General features: G+C 40.8%; 1 protein-coding gene across 5 annotated transcripts in view; it reads left to right on the plus strand.

Moving 5' to 3' along the window:
* Window positions 1-22,855, plus strand: part of LOC138757924 (E3 ubiquitin-protein ligase RNF38) — a 130,426-nt gene extending 107,571 nt beyond the window's left edge. For 4 of the 5 annotated variants that reach the window (XM_069926080.1, XM_069926069.1, XM_069926088.1 and 1 more), the window contains exons 9-13: window positions 353-456; window positions 13,990-14,074; window positions 16,980-17,101; window positions 17,802-17,901; window positions 18,636-22,853. In XM_069926080.1, the coding sequence (XP_069782181.1) occupies window positions 353-456; window positions 13,990-14,074; window positions 16,980-17,101; window positions 17,802-17,901; window positions 18,636-18,698 (474 nt within the window). In that variant the 3' untranslated portion in view covers window positions 18,699-22,853. Of the gene's footprint in view, window positions 1-352; window positions 457-13,989; window positions 14,075-16,979; window positions 17,102-17,801; window positions 17,902-18,635 lie in introns of all 5 variants that reach the window. The other variant, XM_069926075.1, reaches the window with a different exon arrangement.
* The last annotated feature ends 402 nt before the right edge of the window (window positions 22,856-23,257 follow it).

The raw sequence follows: 23,257 nt of genomic DNA on the forward strand, positions 1-23,257 counted from the left end.
GTTTAATAATATCTTCTACCAGCTGTAGGTTATAATTCTAAGCACTAAAAATAAATAAATAATGACGTTGAGTCCACAGACTTGCTATTCTGTTGTGATTTTATTTCACAAAATAATTGTATCTACAAAGTCGACTCGTTTGCCACAATTCATTCACTGTGTGCTTTCAGATTGATTATAAGTGGCAAGAGGCCCTGTAACTGAGCCTTATTTTGAAAATTTGCTTAGTTAATGAAACTTAACTGTTAAGTTCATTTTTTCATTGGGAAATTGAGCTAATTTATGGATGATATCGAGTAAGTACTCGGAATCCAGTATATGTTTACTGTTGTCTGTTATTGCTCCCAAACAGCCGTATCATCATTTCATGCCTCGAAGACTGCCAGGACGCAGATATCGCTCACAGCAACCCTTACCACCTCCACCTTATCATCCCAGCTTCTTGCCATATTTCCTGTACGTGAGTTTAGCAACCTTCAACCATATTTTGATAGTTAATTATAATTCTATGAGATATTTGGAAAGTTTTGAACTCTAGTCATTCAGTGACTCAATTAAGCAGCTATATGAATGTACAAACTGCCTGCTCTGTAGTGTACTAATATAGTTTATTCAAAATTACAGGAATGCATTTTGATCACTTCTAGTTTATCAGATTGTAATATGACTGATATTTTGTACTTATTTGTATCTTGTACACTCTAACTTAGAGAGCATAAAATCAAAATAAATATCATTTCTGTCAGTAATTGCATCTTTACAATATTCAACTCAGAGGTAGAAATGCTCGGACTGCATCTATGGAAATTGTAGTTCAGGTTACAAATTACAAAAATATGAATGAATAGAAAATTTGAAGAAAAAAATACATTTTATAAAAAAGGAGACACTTCCACAAATTGAGTCCAATATTAAAAAATTCCAACAAACTCGTTTTCAGTTTGCAAAATGTGTTCTTTATATGTGCTCTTTGGCATGAGCCATTTCAGGCAAGTTGATTAGTTGTTTGCTATCTCTAATTGCCACATAACAAGCAGCAGTGGAATTTCTTTTTGGTGAAGCATTACTTTAGAATGCTTGGTGCAACCATATGCTTTGCAAGAATAGGAAACATGAAAAAAGTGGCTGGAGAAATGGTGGAGGGAGATGGAGGAATTCCTGTCCTGAGAACACTGGGACAGGCTTTGGGGGAAATGTGTCCAGGACAAATTGGATGCATTAGAGGTGGGCAGGACAAGGATAAATACTCTCAGATGGCGAAGGTTGGTAGCTGGGGTGGGGGGACTGCTCTTACTTTGTACTATCAGGAGGGTTTAGACTTAAATGGTAGAAGAAGGGGAACTTGAACGTATAAAAAGAAACAGTAAACAATAATTAGGAAAAAAATACAGTAAATGGCTGAGAAAGAAGGGCAAGAGGTAAATCAGGCAATGGAATTTTATAAACTATGCTAAGAGGGCTAATAACGTAACATGGGGAAATCTCAAGGCATATGTGTAGAGGAATTGCAATAAAGTTAATGAATCAGAAATGGAAATTAATTATCAATAGTTGAAACGGCTGCTAACGGCACCGCTACTGAAATGAAGTGCATCCACACAACACGAGGGTGAACCAGTAACTGACTTTATTTGAATCTCACACTGCTTTTAGGGAATGACCCACTTCCTGCCTGGTTTATGGGAGTGACGTCAGCACGTTGCAGAGTCACTGCCTGCCCAGTGACGTGCAACCAGGAAGTGGCAACATCTCCCAGGCAACACATCGCCAAACGCAGGCTTCTCCTGAGAAGGGAAGGGGGGCCCCACACCATCTTGTACCAACCGACTGGGGCGGCAATTCGGCGCGCTGCAGTCCAAGCAAATCTTAGCCCATAGAGTTGCATCGTGGCAGAGGCCATGCCACGTGAACTTGGAAGGACATGACAGGCCATGAGTTTGGTCGAACACCCACTATCACCAGGTCGTGGGTAGGATGGATCTGGGGAAGCCTGTGGATATGTCACACAGAAAACTTAGGCTCCCCGGTGAAGGACAGAAATTGCTAACCTTCAGGCTGGTGATGGCAGTCCAGTAGACCTGGACATCAGCATCCTCTGCCTGGTCTTTGGCCAGTTGAACAACATCGAGTCCTCCTGAGATAGTGGAGATGGCCAGTCTGGACAGAGCATCGGCCACAACGTTAGATTTGCCTGCATTGTGGCGAATGTCCATAGTATACTCAGAAATATAAGAGAGGTGTCGTTGTTGCCTCGGCAACCACAGGTATGAGACCTTGCTGAGTGCATGAGTCAGTGGCTTGTGGTCTTTGTAGGCAATGAAACCCTTTGGCATGCACCGCATATTGCCAGGTACAGTGCCAACAGCTCACAGTCAAACTATTTGAGTTCTTGTGTCCAGAGATGCTTGCTGAAGAAGGCTAGGGGTCGCCGCTGTTCATCAACCCACTACTCAAGCACCACGCCAACCGCTCCGTCCGATGCATCTATTTTAAAGGCTGGGGGGAGGAAGAGTCAGGATGAGCCAAAGATGTGGCCTCCACAAGTGCTGCTTTAGTTGCCTGGAATGCTTCAATGGTTTCTTGTGTCCACTGGAGCGCCTTGTCGTTGAGTTTGATGAGGTTGAATAGGGGTTGCGTGAGGGAAGGGGGGCCCGCGCCATCTTTTACCAACTGACTGCGGCAGCGATTCGGCCTGTCTAACCACGCGGTCGTTCAGCTCGCTACACAGTTATTACAGTTACAAAAATGTAGCTAAGTATGCAGAGGATTTGTAAATAGGCAGATGCATTAATAATGCAAATCGATATCAGTAGTTATTAATATAGAACTGGCTGTGAGCTGACCAAGGATGAGAACTAAACAGGTTTAAAAGGTGGTCTAGTTAGAAAAAAGGAAATCACTGCATAGGTGAGGAAGGATGTTGGCTTGGAAAATCATAACGCTGAATAAGAAGGGATATTGGTTGGAGTTGTCTTTAGGGCCACGTACAGTAATCATGTGGGGATGTAATGAAAGAGAAAATTGAGTAATAAGGGTACAACTTCAATCATGGGTAACTTTAATCTATTTAGCAAAGCCCAAGATAACAATAATAATCTAGAGAAGGAATTCCTTGTGTGATAAATATGTAGTCCCTCAGGGAAAAGTGTCCTCAAAGTGCCCCCTGAGTCGCAAGAGCGGGGACGGAAGATGATTCATCAGAAAGTAACCTGGTAACTGACACAGGAATGGAACAGACAATGAATTGGATGATCGGCATACCTGGGGCTGCAACAACTGCGGCAGGACACAAGCTCCAGAGTTGCACATGTGGCTGGCCAAAGGTTACTTCCACTAGAGGCCTGAAAATATGTCAGGGCAGGAGAGTATGCCTGAAGAAGGGGCAACAGGGATCTCACATTGACAGCTACATTTTGAGAATCAGGTCGAGTCAGTCGACTGAAGTTCAGCAGCAGGACAAAACCCAAAGTCTGCATGACATCAATACCCCTGTCCCAGTGGAGGAAGAACAAGGCATAGGAGAACAACCTGAACCCAGCCCACTTTGACCGGCAATGGAAAAGAAGATCCAGGTGCAAAAGCTTTTAATCAAGTGGCCAAATTCCTGCAAGAAGGCAATGTTGGGGGAGGGGGGAATGCTGCAACTGATGAGAAAAGGCAACACCGTGAAAAAGTTGGAAAGAATGGGGGAATTCATCTATAACTATGGGTGGAACGTTTTGGAGGGCAAGAGAGGAAGAAGACTACACCAATGATCCCAACTAGGCCCAGAAGGCAGAAGGAGATAGATCATCTGGTGAAGGGTCTCTTTACAGGGGAGAAGAGTGGAAGTCTCTCAGTGTCAAGGGCAGAACTGGAAAAGATCCACACAGACAACTGACGCCACGAAGAGATCACCATCCCACTTGACATGCCACCAATCCATCTACCCGAACACCAGCTTGATAATCAGCCCACCTAGATGGAGCAAAGTGGAGAAAATTGTGCATAGAACAAGGGCTGCGTCACCCCCCAGGTCCCAATGGAATGCCATATAGGCTCTACAAAAATGCACCAGGTGTCCTGCAGTTCCTCTGGAGGCTCAGGCAAGTGGTATGGCGAAATCAGGAGATACCAACATCTTGGTGGCGAGCAGGAGGAATCCTGATCCCAAAGGAAAAGGGTTCATCAGAAATCAGCCAATTCCTCCATATCAGTCTCCTGAACGTCGAGGGCAAAATCTTCTTTAGTTTGGTGGCTCATCGGCTGCCAAGATATCTGCAAAGGAACCATCAATCCAGAAAGCAGGGATTGGACTTCTCAGGCTGTTTGGTACGTGCTTGCACTATCTGGCATCAAATCCATGTCACCAAGAAGGAGGGAACAGATCCTTCATGTGGTGTTCCTGGACCTTACCCATGCCTTCACCTTGGTCCCTCATAACCTCCTCTAGACTGCTTTCGACTTCTTCAAGGTCCCAGTGGCCCTCACAAGCCACGTTAAGGCCTACTTCCAGGTGTACAGATGTGTTTGACAACAGCAGACTACAACACAATGTGGAAACGTCTAGAGGTGTGAATCATGACTGGTTGTACCCATCTCGCCGCTAGCCTTCACCATGGTTATTAGAGCATCTCAATGGGTGGTTGGAGAGCAGCGTATATAATCTGGCTTGAGACTGCTGCCTATCAGAGCATATATGGATGATCTCGTAACACTGACCACGTCCAAGGCTTGTACTTTACCCCTGTTGAGGAAGCTTAAAGAGAACATCGAGCAGGTTTGGATGAAGATCAAGCCAAGCACGTCCAGAAGCATCTCCATCATTAAGGGGAAGCTGATAGATCAACACTTCTACATGGGTGATGAGATGATTCCAACAGTCTTCACAAAACCAGTGAAAAGCTGAGGTTGGAGGTATAGTGCATAACTCAAAGATACAGAGCAGGTACATCAGCTCAAGAACATTGCTGTCAGTGCCTTTGAGAGCATTGACAGAACCACACTGCCTGGCAAGTTGAAACTCTGGTGTATGCAGTTTGGGCTCTTTCCACACCTCATGTGGCCACTAAGCCTGTATGAAATTCCAGTCTCGAGTGTGGAAAAACTGGAGAGACTGATCAACTCGTATGTAAGGAAGTGCTTGGTCTTCCCAGATGCTTCAGCAGCATAGGGCTCTACGGCAAATGAGTCCTAAACTACCCATTTCCAATCGTTCAGAGGAGTACAAGGGCACCAAATTAAGACTGGAGATGATGTTAACAGAGGTGAGTGATCCATTTGTAACTATAGTTGCCATCGTCCTGGATACTAGGAGGAAATGGATTCCATCAGAAGTAACTAAGCAAGCAAAGGCGGCACTCAAGCACAGGGGCATCGTGGGCCAAATGCAGCAAGGGAGGAACAGTCTTGGGGCCAGTACACCAGCCTGGTACAAGGCTGCTCCATCTTAGAAACTTAGGCTTGTGACGGAGAAGACGCGTCGACAGGAGGCAGCAAGGTACACAAATGTCATCGCTCAGGCAAAGTAAGGGCAATGGACAAGATGGGAGGGAGTGGAGAAAAGGAATATCTCCTGGAAAAAGCTGTGGGAGATGGAGTCATTCACTATCAGGGTGCATATAATTTGCAGTCTGCCATGAATCTCAGTCAGTGAAATGGAGAGGAACCCACATGGCTCCCTCTGCCTGACTTCAGCAACACTAAAACATATTTTGGAGGGATACAAGACCAGCCTCATTCAAGGCTGTTACACCTCGTATCTTAATCAGGTGCTACAGTGTCTTGCAGAAGTGCTGGAAGATCGGCAGACGAGTGTTAATGCTCTACTTCCCCCTTCATCCTGCTGGCCATTAACACCATTTGTCCAGGAAGATGAGAATGAAGCTGGGATTACCACATCAAGATCAGATTCCAGGCAGCTCGGCGGAGCACGTGATTGGAAGATGATGGCAGACTTAGGCCAGAGGCTCTGCTTCCCAAATGAAATCACGGAAACCATTCTCAGACCAGACCTTGTGCTGTGATTGGCCTCACTCCATCTCATTTATATAATCGAGCTTACATTGAGGATGCAGTGGAGGAGGCCAATGAGCATAAGAAACTGAGGTTCACTGAGCTTGCAGCTGATGTGTAGTAACATGGCTGGAAGGCAAGAGTCTGACCAGTTGAAGTAGCCTGCAGAGGATTTGTAGCCACATTGACATCAAGACTACTCCAGGCATTGGGAGTGCAAGGAAAGACACACCAACAAGGAGTCAAAGATCTCTCCAGAGCTGCTGAGAAGGGTAGTCAGTGGCTCTGGATGAGGAGAAAGGATTCCACCTGGGCACCCAAGTGAATGAATAGCATTTAGGGGGTGAGCCCAGGACGCTGGGATACACTGCTGAACACTCCAGAGGTGTCAAGGTTCTATCAGCAAAACACTTGATAGCCCAGAAGATGCCACTATTCACTTGGCTACCTCGTAGAGTCTATGCAGCACGTCTCAGGAGGGATATTAACATCTAGTCCTACATAACATACCATTAGAATTCTGTTCTTAGAGCCAAAGAAAAGTACAGCACAGAAACAGGAACTTGGGACTATCCAGTCTTTGTCAAGCAATTCTGCCTCATCTCATTGAACTTCACACGTACCATAGCAGGTTTCTTCATAGGCTTCATCACTGAGTTGGATAATTTGCAAGGCTCTGGAACTCATGAGTTCTTGGGATAGAGAGCCAGCACAAATATGATAGACCTAAGGCTGCCCCTTGGGCAGTAACTATTTTGTCTTCCTAGAAAATACTTCTTAATGCGTTCAAGTTATGTGCCGGCAAGGCAGGAAGAGGGACAGAAGGGGATGATCTGTCTTAGTCATATTGAATGGTGGAGCACCCCAAAGGGCTGTGTTTTCCTTTTATTCTCACTGCATATTTGGTTAGTAGTTCCAGGATTTCGATCCAACAACAATGAAGGAGCTGCAACACTTCTAAATCTAATTGAATGTTGAATTTGTGTTTTATAATGTTCCCAAAAACCACGTAACCATCTGTTTTTGAGGTGATTGTGTCGTGAATGCACTTACACAATTAGGACTTGGAGACATGGTGCTTTTCTCATTTTTTAATCTTCTTTGGCTTGGCTTCGCGGACGAAGATTTATGGAGGGGGTAAAAAGTCCACGTCAGCTGCAGGCTTGTTTGTGGCTGACAAGTCCGATGCGGGACAGGCAGACACGATTGCAGCGGTTGCAAGGGAAAATTGGTTGGTTGGGGTTGGGTGTTGGGTTTTTCCTCCTTTGCCTTTTGTCAGTGAGGTGGGCTCTGCGGTCTTCTTCAAAGGAGGTTGCTGCCCGCCAAACTGTGAGGCGCCAAGATGCACGGTTTGAGGCGTTATCAGCCCACTGGCGGTGGTCAATGTGGCAGGCACCAAGAGATTTCTTTAGGCAGTCCTTGTACCTTTTCTTTGGTGCACCTCTGTCACGGTGGCCAGTGGAGAGCTTGCCATATAACACGATCTTGGGAAGGCGATGGTCCTCCATTCTGGAGACGTGACCCATCCAGCGCAGCTGGATCTTCAGCAGCGTGGACTCGATGCTGTCGACCTCTGCCATCTCGAGTACTTCGACGTTAGGGGTGTAAGCGCTCCAATGGATGTTGAGGATGGAGCGGAGACAACGCTGGTGGAAGCGTTCTAGGAGCCGTAGGTGGTGCCGGTAGAGGACCCATGATTCGGAGCCGAACAGGAGTGTGGGTATGACAACGGCTCTGTATACGCTTATCTTTGTGAGGTTTTTCAGTTGGTTGTTTTTCCAGACTCTTTTGTGTAGTCTTCCAAAGGCGCTATTTGCCTTGGCGAGTCTGTTGTCTATCTCATTGTCGATCCTTGCATCTGATGAAATGGTGCAGCCGAGATAGGTAAACTGGTTGACCGTTTTGAGTTTTGTGTGCCCGATGGAGATGTGGGGGGGCTGGTAGTCATGGTGGGGAGCTGGCTGATGGAGGACCTCAGTTTTCTTCAGGCTGACTTCCAGGCCAAACATTTTGGCAGTTTCCGCAAAGCAGGACGTCAAGCGCTGAAGAGCTGGCTCTGAATGGGCAACTAAAGCGGCATCATCTGCAAAGAGTAGTTCACGGACAAGTTTCTCTTGTGTCTTGGTGTGAGCTTGCAGGCGCCTCAGATTGAAGAGACTGCCATCCGTGCGGTACCGGATGTAAACAGCGTCTTCATTGTTGGGGTCTTTCATGGCTTGGTTCAGCATCATGCTGAAGAAGATTGAAAAGAGGGTTGGTGCGAGAACACAGCCTTGCTTCACGCCATTGTTAATGGAGAAGGGTTCAGAGAGCTCATTTCTGTATCTGACCCGACCTTGTTCGTTTTCGTGCAGTTGGATAATCGTGTTGAGGAACTTTGGGGGACATCCGATGCGCTCTAGTATTTGCCAAAGCCCTTTCCTGCTCACGGTGTCGAAGGCTTTGGTGAGGTCAACAAAGGTGATGTAGAGTCCTTTGTTTTGTTCTCTGCACTTTTCTTGGAGCTGTCTGAGGGCAAAGACCATGTCAGTGGTTCCTCTGTTTGCGTGAAAGCCGCACTGTGATTCTGGGAGAATATTCTCGGCGACACTAGGTATTATTCTATTTAGTAGAATCCTAGCGAAGATTTTGCCTGCAATGGAGAGCAACGTGATTCCCCTGTAGTTTGAGCAGTCTGATTTCTCGCCTTTGTTTTTGTACAGGGTGATGATGGTGGCATCACGAAGATCCTGAGGCAGTTTACCTTGGTCCCAACAAAGCTTGAAAAACTCATGCAGTTTGGCATGCAGAGTTTTGCCGCCAGCCTTCCAGACTTCTGGGGGGATTCCATCCATACCTGCTGCTTTGCCACTTTTCAGTTGTTCGGTTGCCTTATATGTCTCATCCAGGGTGGGAACCTCATCCAGCTCTAGCCTTAGGGGCTGTTGAGGGAGCTGGAGCAGGGCGGAATCTTGGACTGAGCGGTTGGCACTGAAAAGAGATTGGAAGTGTTCTGACCATCGGTTGAGGATGGAGATCTTGTCACTGAGGAGGACTTTGCCGTCTGAGCTGTGCAGCGGGCTTTGGACTTGGGGTGAGGGGCTGTACACAGCCTTTAGAGCCTCGTAGAAACCCCTGAAGTCGCCAATGTCCGCGCTGAGCTGTGTTCGTTTGGCGAGGCTAGTCCACCACTCATTTTGGATCTCCCGGAGTTTGCGCTGAAGATGGCTGCATGCGCGACGGAAGGCTTGTTTCTTCTCTGGAAAGGACGGCTTTGTAAGGTGAGCCTGGTGGGCAGCTCGCTTCTTTGCCAGCAGCTCCTGGATTTCCTGGCTGTTTTCGTCAAACCAGTCCTTGTTTTTCCTGGAGGAGAAGCCCAGTACCTCTTCAGTGGATTGCAGTATGGTAGTCTTCAACTGATCCCAGAGGGTTTCAGGGGACGGGTCCGTGAGGCGGGTTGCAACGTCGAGCTTTGCTTTGAGGTTTGCCTGGAAGTTTCCTCTCGCTTCGTCTGACTGCAGGTTTCCAACATTGAACCTCTTTCTGGGGGCTTTATTGTTCCTGGGCTTTGGCTTGAAGTGAAGGTTTAGCTTGCAGCGAACCAGCCGGTGGTCAGTGTGGCATTCCGCGCTAGGCATGACCCTGGTGTGGAGCACATCTTGTTTGTCACTTTCTCGCACCAGGATGTAGTCCAGGAGGTGCCAGTGTTTGGATCGGGGATGCATCCAGGTGGTCTTAAGGCTGTCCCTCTGCTGAAAAAGGGTGTTTGTAATGACAAGTCGCTGTTCTGCGCAGAGCTCCAACAGGAGGTGCCCATTGTCGTTGCACTTGCCGACGCCATGCTTGCCCAGGATTCCTGGCCAGGTTTCTGAGTCTTTGCCGACACGAGCGTTGAAGTCGCCCAGGATGACAACCTTGTCGGCTGTAGGGGTACGTTGGATGAGGTTGCGCAGGTCGGTGTAGAACTTGTTCTTTTCTGCTGGTTCCGCCTGGAGGGTTGGAGCATAGACACTGATGAGGGTGATGTGACGCTTGTTTTGAAGTGGGAGTCGCATGGACATGATTCGGTCCGAGAGGCCTGTCGGAAGGTTTTCGAGTTTGGAGGCAATGAAGCTCTTGACCATGAAGCCTACACCAGATAGGCGTCGTTCATCCGAAGGCTTGCCAGACCAGTAGAGTGTGTAGCCCACGCCGCGTTCTTGGAGGCTGCCTACATCTGCCAGGCGGACTTCACTGAGAGCGGCTATGTCGATGTCAAGTCTGAGGAGTTCATGTGCAATGAGGGCAGACCGACGTTCAGGTCGGTGGCTGTCAGCCTTGTCTAGCATGGTTCTGATGTTCCAGCATGCTAGCTTGAGTTTGTGAGCATCTTTTGAGGGGGAGGACATGGAGGGGGAGGACGTGGAGGGGGAGGACGTGGACCTGTCCTCTGGCCTGCGCAAAGGAGCTTTTAGGTGGAGTGCAGTGCGCGCAGTACTGGCCCCACCCTTTACACCCTTTACACACATTTTTTAATACCATCAGACTAACATGGCGACTGACATTCAGAGATACATATATATATGGGGGGGGGGCGACATCATGACGTGGGCGTCATGATGTACAGCAGGGCGGGCTTATACACAACAGATTGGAGTCATGTGTTTGGGAGGTACTGTCAAAGAAGCCTTGGCATAAGTTGTAAAACTGCACTTTGAAAGTAATACAAACTTTAGCCACAATCTGGAAAGAGTTGAGGGAATGAATCAGGCAAGATGGTGAAAGGGGTGCTCTTCAAACAACCTCAATTGTGTTTTACATTGATGTTAACTGGAACAACACCCATTCAGACACACGGAATATTTCCCACACACTTGAAGTGTTTTGTAGAAGTGGAAAAGTACAAGGGAGTAAAGAGGTACAATTGCCCGGCTCTCCTTACAGTCAGAGAAAGAGAAGCAAAAAGAGTCCCCACAGAGCATCTGCAGATTTGCCTCTAGTGCTCCCGCAGCTGCACAAGAATCTAGTTTGGCACAAACCATTGACAACCTGAGCCCAGATCCAACCTTCCAACAAGATGAGGAAGTCTTCAGCATCCACGTCCCTTCAGGAGCCCTCCTTATCAATTGGATACCCATCTCTGACCTATTGTTATGCAGCATGGATATAGCTGCTTCATTTGATTTTCTGCATTCATTGTGGGATTCTTGTTCTCTTTATAACATGCAACGGAATCTGTTTAGGGTGCATGTTATCATCTTCTGTCCCCTCATTTAGTTGCCAGCTGGTTTGGCATGAATAGCTAATGTTTTTATAAGACAGCTAGGAAAATCAAAATCATTTTATTGAAAGGTTCTCATTTCAAAACTTTCTCTTTCTGCAGGTGCTGCCTGACTTGCAGAGTATTTTTAATATTTTCTGTTCTTGTATAGAAATAAGATAAAATAGGAGCAAGAATAGTCCGTGTGGCTCTTCAAGCCTATTCCACTGATTCATTTTATAAATTCACAATTCCTCGAGAAGAAATTCCTCCTCACCTTCATCTTAATTAGTTCAGGATTGCCTTGTACAGTCAAACCATTAACACCCCCATTCTTCTGAGCCCACTGAAGACCTTCTACGTCATTGTTGAAGCACCACCTTGCCTCGGCACAGAGAAGTCAACCTAGTAACCCTTCTCTGTGTTGGCTTCAGTGTAAGTATATCTTTCAAATAAGGAAATCAAAACTATGTAGCAATCATCAATGCCCTGTGCAATTTCAGCTTTTGTCCTCCATTCTCTGCAATATTAAAGCATAATGGAGGATAAGAACAATAAAAAATAGGATTGTTTTTGTGTTCCCTGAAGTACAACAAAATGTTTGTTAATTTAGCTCTTTTGAACTATTCTGTGAAACTGGCAGTGCTGCCAGCTGTAATGGCAGCACTACCTCTGGTGCGGCCCTGGGGAGAGCTGGGATCAAAGACACAGCGCTCTCTGAGGGTCCTACCACCCAGTTCTTCTGCCAATGGCTCTGTACAGGCATTAAATGGCCTGTTAAAGTAGCCGACTTTGTTTTATTTAAAATCCTGCAACCACGGGGTCTGGCCACAACATGGTGGCCCCTGTGTTTGGCAGAAGCCTCGAGGAGTTGCAGAGGGAGTGCAGTGGACTGTTGGAGGGATCTAGCAGGGAGAACACCCCCTTCCATTGAGGAGAAACAGAGGAGATGACCCTAAGCATAGTGACCATGGTGGCGGACCAGCAAGGGGCTCTGTGACTGAAGATCATACATCGGCTGAGAGCTTTTGGTGTCTTGCGGGTGAGGAAACCACACAGGGTCTGGGTTGCTGGCAACTGGGTCATGAGAACCAAGTATCTGAACTGGGATTTGAGAGGATGCTGAGGGCAAGGAGGGCTCCTGAAGGGCCCTGGATGCTGAAGACTTCCTCATCTTGTTGGAAGTTTGGATCTGGGCTCAGGTTGCCAATGGTTTGTGCCAAACTAGATTCTTGTGCAGCTGCGGGAGCACTAGAGGCAAATCCACAGATGCTCTGTGGGGACTCTTTCTCTGACTGTAAGGAGAGCCGGGCAATGCTAACGGTGAATCTTTGTTGGCAGACTAAAGGCAATTTCATGTAAAAAAGCAGAAATGTAATATTACATGACAATCTGTCATACAGACTATATACCATAAGTAAAGTTCCACTGGATTATTTGCAATCCAAAATATTAAAAATAACAGAAAGCCAAATCCATGGGCTGCAGAGATGAATCCCTTGAGAAAAGATATCAGGCAAACAAATGACTAGCAAGTTCCTCGACGCAATGCCCTACTTCATAGGGCCTTAAAAGAAGTGTTTCAGATGTGATGAATGCCTCAGTTGTGATCTTCCAAATATTTCTAAATTCTGTAAAGATTCCAATGTAATGTTTGTTAAACTTTTTATTTCATGAAATTACGGTGAGCCCACATACTGTCCCTGAAGCTTTATAGATTTTCTCTCTCTCTTTAGAAATATTGTATGTATTGTAAATATTTCATACCAAGATTTTAATTGGATATTGATTGGACCAGTCGTTTTAAATTATTTGCTGTAATTTTCCCTGCAATCATTAAAATTACCTAGTGACTTTACTGCTTCATGTCCTTGCTCCTTGGGATGGAAACCTGAAGTGCAGACACTTTTTGATGTTAAGAAATAGAATTTCTTCTTAATTTAAAGATAGAAGTTGAGCTCTAACAGATTTTTGTTATTGAATAATATAATTTACTCTAGATATTTAACCTGGTGATTTGGACTGATTGCTAAAATGCAATTACAACCTGAATTTTAAGCATGTAATCTATATGAAATAAACTCCGCCCTTCTATGAAATAGGGTAATAGGTTGATTTACCTGATGGATCAGTGTCAGAGCATCTCGTTTGAAAAATGGCACTGCTGATATGGTAACACACTTAGTATTAATAACACATCACATTCATTTTCCTGTTCAAGTTTCTGAATTGGGACTTGGCCACAAACTCTTATTTGGACAAGTACAGCATTAATGCTAAAGCATAGCTCATGTTTATTCTACAAGTTGTTGTTATGTTGAATTATTCCATATGAATTGTGCATTGTTATCCAAGGGCACAAAAACTAAAAGGAACAAACATCCTCATTCAAGTCTTATCTTTAAAATTTTAATACATTTCATGTTTCTGAGCAATTAAATGATTTTAAAACTATAAATATACTTTGCTTATTATATACAATATTTTTATCAGCCTAATATTTGTCTAGCCCTTATCTTAATGAATTAAGGCTAGATTGAAACCAGATATAGATACCAAGAAAGTCATATTTTAATATAATTCACGTACATGTAGCAAAGATCTGTTTGTCCATGAATTAAGCCACCAAGTTAGCTATTAAGGTTAACAAAAAAATGGTGAATGTTGTAGATGTATTTAATGAATCAAACAGTATTTGTCTTATTTTTTATAATCCTATTGTATGTAGAAAAAGGTGCTTTTATATTTCAAGCTAAAGGCCTAATTGTTCTTTGCAGATCAATGCTTCCAGTGCCACCTGCGGTGGGACCAGCTTTTAGTTTGGAATTGGATGTGGAGGATGGTGAGGTGGAAAATTATGAGGTTTGTATTTTTGCATTTGCTGAAAACAAGGAGATTTTCAGCAAATAGCTGAATCATTTGTAATGACCCATCAAGGAGAGAAAAAAATCTTGCCTACAAGATCAAATTGGGGTTGGGTACAGAATCAGATGATGAGAATGGAAAAAGGCATTGATGTACATTCACTTGATCTGAAGTAGCATCAATTCTTAGCAATTGAACAATTGGAATTTGGGAATTGTTTTTAATTTTATTAGTTGTACTTGGCTGGAAACCAAATGCTGAGAGGAGTGTTAGGAAAGCTTTAGGATGTGGATGGCTTGGTGTAAGTACAGTAAAATCCCCATTATCCAGAATTCAATCAACTGGAAACTCAAACAACCAGTAAAAAAAATTGAGGAAGCAAATAAATGAATAGTTTGGTGGATACGACTTGGTGTTTGGACCCCATTTGACATGCGCAGGTTTGCTCCACTGAACTAACCATGCCCCTCAATGCGTATGCATTCTTTTCGCTGTTGCCACTTGCATGGAGGTAAGTCAGGTGGTCAGTGTGAGGACGATGTAGCAAGGGCCTGACCAGGACACTTGCATGGATGTGAGTCAGGTTGCCTTGGTGAAGATGTGAACAAACTTTCAGCCAATGAAGCACCTTTGGTTATGCCCTGCCCACAGCAACTATTTGAATAAAGTTTCAATAAAGTTGGATTGGAATAAAATGGCAGCACCCTGGCTGATGCCACTGGGACGGCTCTCCCGAAGTTTCTCACTGTCCCTGCAAAATAAGAGTCTTTATTTTTATTAGTATTAGGTGTATTAGCAAGGCTTTATCTGTAAACTTGGGGGGAGGGTGCGTTAATTATGTCGGTGGCACAGTTAGTGAAGTGGCTAATGCAACAGTGTTGCAGAGTCAGCAAACTGGAGTTCGAATTCAAATTTAATGTTGTAAGTTACAGGAATTCCTTGATAAAAGTGAACTTGACATAATTAAAGACTACAGTACTGATTATTTTTTCAAATTACTTTACATTTTGCAGTCTTTTGTCTTTTAAATGGTGTATTCTTAATGCAGGTATATTAGGTTTTGGGTCTCAGTTAACCGGAAAATTTGCATTTCTAGCATCTGCGATCCCCATAGGTGCTGGATAATGGAGATTTTATTGTAATTAGAACATTGCCAGAAAGGAAAGTTGAAATGGGAGCTTTGAAGCATTAACTGAACAAAACATTTAATAGTGAAAGAACGTAAAAACAAGAATGGATCTGTGTTCCAAAATAAAGTTAGGATTTAGAGCTATGGATGATATTGTGAAAATTATTCAAAACTGGGATGTGAGAAGCATTGATGAATGCAAAAATATGATTTACTTTTGATTCCTAAGGTTTGTATTTCAAAGAGAAATACGGAGGTAAATACTACTAGGCAGCAGTGTCAGGGAAGGATTTTATGATGTGACTTTAAGCAAATCCAAGAGTTATATTACACCTCTCTTTACAAGTGAATTTAAGAAAGGGATGAGAATTATGCAGTTCTTGGTGTGCAATTCATCAAACGATATCATCAAAATTAATTAAATAAAAAATAAGAGGAGAGATTTTCAGCCTGTTCAAAGATGTAATCTGGTAAGAGCAACAAATTAGTAAAATTGGTTGATTTTATTCATCCAGGTATTCTGGGATAAAGATAAAGAATTCAGGGGTCATTTTTAAATTGTCACTTTGTATTGTTTCTTGGGTATTTATTTTATAGGCTCACAAAAAAAATTCCATAACTAATCTCAGTTATGGAAATTGAAATGGGAAAATAACTTTCCAGAGCAAAAAATATTTGAAAAAAATGATCTAAATCAGAGTTTTTTCTATAAACAAAAAAAACCAAGTTAAATATTGGGTGTTGTACTGAATAACGGAAATCGCCAAGAGTGCTGGTGTATGTCGCAAATTAAGTAGGCTTAGAAACAGGAACAGATAATAGAGAAGTATGTTATGGGTGTAAAAAGAGAGTGTTATTGTTTTAAAAAATTGAAACCAAAGAGCAGATGTCTGGTGATAAATTAAGCACAAGTTAAAACTTAAATTTGAAGAAATTTAGTAAGATTTAGACTCACCTAATTAAAGATGCCAGTGAAGAATTTTGAAAGTGTTTTATGAGTTTTTAAACATGAGGCAATAGGAAGCATTTTTCTCTCCTTTTTAAATGTGCAGTTTTGAAAATCAGACCAGCATAAAGTTTGTTTTAAACATATATTTTGTATTTATGACACGGTATCAATGCAGCCTTTGTTTCAGATTAGTGAAATTAACATGCAAAGGAATATGCATTGTTAATAAGTTCTCCACAATTAAAATAAATGGTTAAAAATCATGTCTAATATGTCCCAAAGATTGTCGTATAATTCAGTACTCTTAAAGATCCCTCATAACAAATTCATGGTGAAATAAATTTGACAGATATGCAGTATCTTGCACATGTTTTGACCTCCAAGATCCCTGCTGCTGGAACATTTCTATTGGCTCTCTATCTGCAGTCGAAGCCCCTGCTTGTATTGCTGCTGGACCCTGCTTGCTAAGAAGCTGCTCGGAGAAATTACTTGATGTTTTGCTTTCAGGATAATTGCTGCATTTTAGAAACACTTGTTTGGTTTTGAAAAGAAATTGTATTTATATAATGAATTCTGCTGAAGCAACCTGTCTAAAATTAATTTTTTTTTAATTTGGCAAGAGATAGGTATGATTGATCACAGTTTGATATTTCACTTTAAATGAAGAAAATATTTAAGTGCTTTAGAGATACAAATGTTTCCGTAGATGCATAAAAACATAAATTCCTAACAATTAGGCACCCTTGTATAATATTGGTTACAAGCTAAAAGTTAGCATTTCATTTGGAGAAGTGAATTGTTTAATATGTTTATTTTGATTAAAGGCACTTCTTAACCTGGCAGAAAGACTGGGAGAAGCCAAACCACGGGGACTTACAAAGGCAGACATCGAACAACTTCCATCATATAGATTTAACCCTAACAACCACCAATCAGAGCAAACATTGTAAGTATATCTGGTGTAATTCATTGTGAGACTGGAGTAAACAATCATATTGTTTCATCCAATGACTATTACCAAAAAGCGATCAACTCGCCAATGTTTTATTTTCTCATCTCAGTATTATGATTGATGCCAAAATTCAACAAAGGAATGATCCTGTTGAATAAATAGAGAAGCCTTTGCATTCCTAATATATTTTTTTATTCATGAAATATACTTAAAATGACATTAAAAAGCAAAAGGAAAATACATTAAAACTGGGAACATGAGGATCAGGATAAATTTTGGGCCAGGACCTCATTCTTGTTCTCTCCCATTTTCCATGTACTGCTAGCCCGTTGTCAGGTAGGGGAAGCTGCAGCAGTTAAGTGGGCTGGATGTGGTTATTGATCAGACAACATGAACTGCAATTGTGTGAGTGACTTGCAGGTAGGAACAGGGGAAGAGAACCTATCAGGTGGGGAATTGCCATTTTTTCAGGCTTGTGGCAAGTAGAGAGAATAATAAACACAATTTTCATGAAAGGTAAAGGTATTAGGGTGGGATGAATTAAGGCCAGAGCTGAAGTTTATATGAGAGGGGCTTAGGTTCGAGATTGTTAAGTTGCTCAAGCCTCCTATTTATGCCAAATAAATGTAGTCACTACAGTGAAAAGTTCTGCTACTCAATCTGCAATAATTTTGTTTTTCATTGTTGTATGCAGATGCGTTGTGTGCATGTGTGATTTTGAGTCAAGGCAACTACTTAGAGTCTTACCCTGCAACCATGAGTTTCATGCCAAGTGTGTTGACAAATGGTTAAAGGTAAAATGACTTTGTAATCATGTAAACCTAATAGCTTATTCTCTAACATGTTTTTATTATTTATTTTTTTAGCATTTTTAATGCAAAATATTGAAATAATATCTGTGTAGCATTGATTATTTATTGTAGCTTATATCACAGAGCTTTCTAAAAGTTTTTACTTTGATAAGTGCTATTGAGTTTGTTATACAGTATTTGGCAAAATCTGTGATGTACATCTATTTCAAAGTATGCATTTATATCCTTTGTAACTGCTATAAGCATTTGTCAGCAAGAATATTACATCAATTTATTAACAAAAGTCATTATTTAATGCTCCATAATCTCTGACAATATTTAAAACAACAGTTATTAGGCATATTGCACCAGTGGAGAGTGAAATGTAAATTTTTGATTTAAAATGTCATAATTTTTAATATTTGATTTGTTTATACATGACAAATCTGAAGATGCCCCACTTGACATTGTGCTGCAGATTTACCATAGAAAGCAGCATAGAAACAGATCCATCTAGTCTTTGTGTGAGCTATTATTCTGCCTAGTCCCAATGACCTGCACCCAAACCATAGCCCTCCTTACCCCTCCCATCCACTTTTATAAAGTTTCAATGTGGTTAAGATAAACCTTTGCCGATGTGGTGTTTGGGACCAATATTCACAATTTGATTAATGGTATTCTTTATATATTCCAGTTCCTTCAAAATGAAATACTGTCTTTTTTCTCATCTCCAACAGGCAAATCGAACATGTCCAATTTGTCGAGCTGATGCTTCAGAAGTTCACCGTGATTCAGAATGAGACCAGTTTAATAGCACAAATTTGGATGTTCCTTGTTGCATATGAATGAACTATCCATTGAACATGCCTATTGTGGCTTCCAGCCTTCCCTTTACATTAAGGGTCATGATGTGATGCAGTTATTTGACCTCCCTTTGCACTGTGTGATTTAATGATTTATAAAGCTTATATAGTCTTCACATTGAACAATTATGGGATTGTTATACTAACAGTGTGATTGGAACTCCAAAGAATTTTTTTCAGCTTAATTTGTGTGTGCACTAACATTCCCTGATTTATTTTTTTTTGTGTGTGATCATTCCGGGTATTGCTGCAGGATTACAATGGGTGTGATCTTTTAGCATGTATGCTTTTATATATTTATACATACACATGTATATGTGTGTGTATTTTATATATAATATAAAGGTAGTTCAACAATTTTAGCAGTCTACCTTATAGAGCCTTCAGGTACTGTGAGTGAGAGTGATTGTAGGTGTGCAAGTATTCTAGCCACACGTACTTTGTCAGATGAACTTAAGCACTGGCATGACGTGAGTTGTATGTGTGTAGTCTTAATTATGCTGAAATGTATAGTTATTTATACAGTACTAGTACTGTACACTGGTTTGTTTGTTTCTGTTTGCAGTTGCACACTGTAAGTTAAGGGTGCAGCAATTATGAAAATTTTAGCCAGTTGCCCCTTGGTATTGTTTAATGACAGATTAAAAGAGCACATGATAAAACACCCATATCTGAATGAATAGTAAAGGAATATGTTGATTTGTAAACTGGTATAATGTAACCCAGAGTACCAAAGCAGTAGAAGAGTGAAATACTTTGTGGTCCTGTGATGTACAATGAATGTAAATTGTGTAAACAGAATGACGGGAGGGGTTTGAAAGCTGGGTGTCGTATAGTAATATAATATGTGACTGAAATTACTGGCCAGTCTCATAACATGGGCCATGCATTGTGTAAAATACTCACATAAGCACCTTAAGAACTAACCTGGTTTGTTCAGTTATTTTGCTAACTTAAAATGAGAGTTCTTCAATTTATCTTCTGATCTTATTAAATATTTCCATGTTGTCCTTACACAATATTCACTACTGCTTTCTTCAAACTTTCTGGTTTGAGCATGGAGCAGCACCAGAAGGCATTTTGCTGCCTTCAGCTCTGCCTTTCCATGGTGATATAATTAAAACAAAAAGTTTTCTGTCTTAAGGATTTTATTTCTTTCTCTAGACAGTGCTCTATAATATTTTTTATTAGAGTTAGTATTTTCATCCTATTTACAAAGTAACCCGAGTAAAATTATTTACATATAAGAGCCTAAGTCACAATGCTTGGGTTTTTCAGGGTAGGAACATTTGGGTAGAGGGAGGCACTGAGCAGTTATTAGGTCAATTGTATGGTAACAAATATAATCAACAATTTTAAGTATTTGAATGAATTTTAGCAAATTTTGTAAAACAAGATTGCAAAATTACTATTTTTATAGCATTAAATATACACTGACTGCCTGAATAAAAACATTTGGAGAAGGAGGACTGAAGTAGATTTGGATTTTAAAAATTTGTTTTTCTTTGATCCTTCACGATTATAATCAACTTGGTCATCATTTAAATCTATATTGACTATTCTTGTAGATTTTTAACATTTTGCTAATAAAAATTGAAGCAAGAATGCAGTCAGTTTGGTGTGGAAGTTCATTATAGGATACAGCCTTTGACTTGATATAATTATATAAAGATCAGACATACACCAAACAATTTGTGCTTTTGATTTGGATTGTTGAGATGAATTGAGATCCGACCAGACCTGGCCTATAACTGCTTGTTACTTAAACTGAGCACAGAATAGGAACAATTTTACATTTTTTTTTTCATTTTATAAACATGGTTTTAGAAAACTGAAACCAATATTGATTTCTGGCCTTTGACTTTGGTTGTAGTAGATATGATATGAGAGTTTATTATACGTGTGTCAAAATGCAGATTTTTGGACCTTGCGCAAGTATCTGAATTCTCTTTAGATTTTTACTTAGTATCAGTATATTAATTTTCCACTTTTGAAACATTCTAGGAAATCAAAGTAATTAGAACTTAGAAATAAAGGATAAATAAGAAAAACAGCAAATTATACAGATTGTTTTGGTTTTTTTTTTGCAGAGGTGTTAATGTTGATTTAAATGTTTCTCAAAGTTTATCCAGTACTTCTAAAAGGCCTAGATCTAGAAAGTTGTGCAGACAGTTGAAAATGGAGATAACAATGCCATCATCATTATTCAGTTACATGTGCACGATAAATATTTTTCATCATAACTTCCATATCAGGGCAAATGCAATGTGTAAATCCTAAGTGTGTAAATCCTGAGTGGAAACAAGATGTGAAAAAGCTTAGCCAAAGATTGTAAATATTGTATGAAGAATTTGTAAACTATAACCAGGGTGAACTAAATTACAGAATATTTAATATGTTTTGGACAATTTTTTCTTTAAATTATTTATAGAATCATGGAAGAGACATTGTAAATACTGGCCTCTTAGGAATACTGGATTATTATAATTCTGTCTATAAGGTATTAGTGTAGTGATTCTCAGTTTTAAAACTGTAGGATTTAATTTGGAACATTTTAAACTTATACCATGAACAGTGTAATAGTTTTTGTTCTATCAATATCTAATTCTACATTGCTCATTTGAAAATCTTGAATGTACTTTTAAAACAAAATTGAAGGTTAGTCAAGCTTTTGGTTATCAGTAATGTGGATTCATTCCAGTAGCACCAAATATCCCATGGCACTACTCTAAAAGACATTTCTAGTGCCGTGTACTGGAATGTACACAAGCACTATGTGACACATTTGCTGCAAGTTTATTAGTTCCTAAAAAGATTTGAACCAGCTTTATATCAGTTAATGTTCTTGTAATGCAATGCAGCTATAATGCTGAGACAAATGCAGATGCTGAATACAGTATCATCTAAATAATATTTAGGCTAAACGGTGCTGCCATAACTTGTATTAAAAGGTTAATTACTATTGTGCCATTGTAATTAATCGAAACAGTCGTCTGTCAGAATTAATAAGGTAAGATGGGAATTCATTTATTTGGAGGGAATAGTTTATATTTAATTTTCATATGGAAAATGGAGTTGGAGAGGAAGCAAAGTAATGGGTCTGGTTATTGGCAAAGTTAATTGTTGCACTCTTAATGCTTAACCACTTTTAAAATTGTTTCTTATGTTTGCATGGAGACTGTAGGGCAGATGTGTACAGACTTTGCTTTCTGTGGTCAGTGTGTTTTAAGTACATGTGCATGTGATTCAAACAAACTCATACTGGCTGTGGCTGCTTCTGCCCAATTGGGGTTGGTTTGGGTGGGAATGGGGATTCATGCTGAGCTATTACTGCCATGAACTGTAATGCGCATTTATGTATTTAATCCCACAGTCTGTATGGTGTAAGAGAAGCAACAACTTGCAGTAGGATTTGTTGTGTTGGTTGACCCCACAAGTATTGAGTTTATCGTGTCCAGGTCACCATTTTGTGTTATGCATGAGTTTTTGAAAAGTTTAAAACTTCTGTTAATTGTAACAAATATCACAAAGACCTAGTGATATCCCAGGTTTCAGTCATTATTTCAACAAACAGGGTGTAAAACTGGACTGTCAAAATGTTTGCCATACTGTTCTATTTTTTAAAAAAAGTTTGTTCAAAACATGGCAACATTTGGTTTAACAACTTAAAAGTGTCATTGGAGTTGCAGCCTAAATTTCAAGAGGATGTAAAACCTGAAGCACATACAATCTGGGTCATCTTTAGGTCTTAATGGAAATTTTTTTTGATTGGGATTTTGTTTGGGTACATATGCAGTTACCTCATTTTCCACTATATATTTAAAAATTGCTGATGAATAAGTAACAAAAAAGCAAATTAATTTTGTTGGAAGCATTTGAGCATTTCATTAAATCATTCATATATTCATTTAACATGACAAGTAGTTTTCAGTGTTGTATTATAAATCTATCTGTAACCAAATCATTTGAAAGCTTGATAAATTTTTAACAAAATTTGTACATTTTTTATGGAAGTTATTAGTAATGCTTTACTAAGTAGTGCAATGAATTTTTATTTTTAATCCCTGTGCCCAATTTTGAAGTTGAGAGGGTTGTTCATTTAATAAATGTATGATGTATACTTGCTCTGTGGAATGGTACTCTTAACTTTGTTCCAAGTGTTAGATTTAATTTTCCTACCAGCATTTCTTCCCATAAAAGTCTACAATTTTTTGGATGATTTTTCTGTTTTCGGATGATACCTAAAAATTGAACTAAAGCACGAAAGACTGCAGACAATGTAATTAAAATAAAAACACAATGCTGGAGAAACTCAACAGGTCAAACAGTGTGCTATATATAGCAAAGGTAAAGATACATAACCAAGGTATCTTGAAGAAAGGCTCAAGCCTGAAACGTTGGTTATGTATCATTATCTTTGCTATATAAAGTACACTGTTTAACCTGCTGAGAAAACAAACGAGTGCAACCTCAATATAAAGCACGTCGAGGAACAT

Source organism: Narcine bancroftii, chromosome 1 (genome assembly GCF_036971445.1).
Source record: "Narcine bancroftii isolate sNarBan1 chromosome 1, sNarBan1.hap1, whole genome shotgun sequence".
Classification (NCBI taxonomy): Eukaryota; Metazoa; Chordata; class Chondrichthyes; order Torpediniformes; family Narcinidae; genus Narcine; species Narcine bancroftii.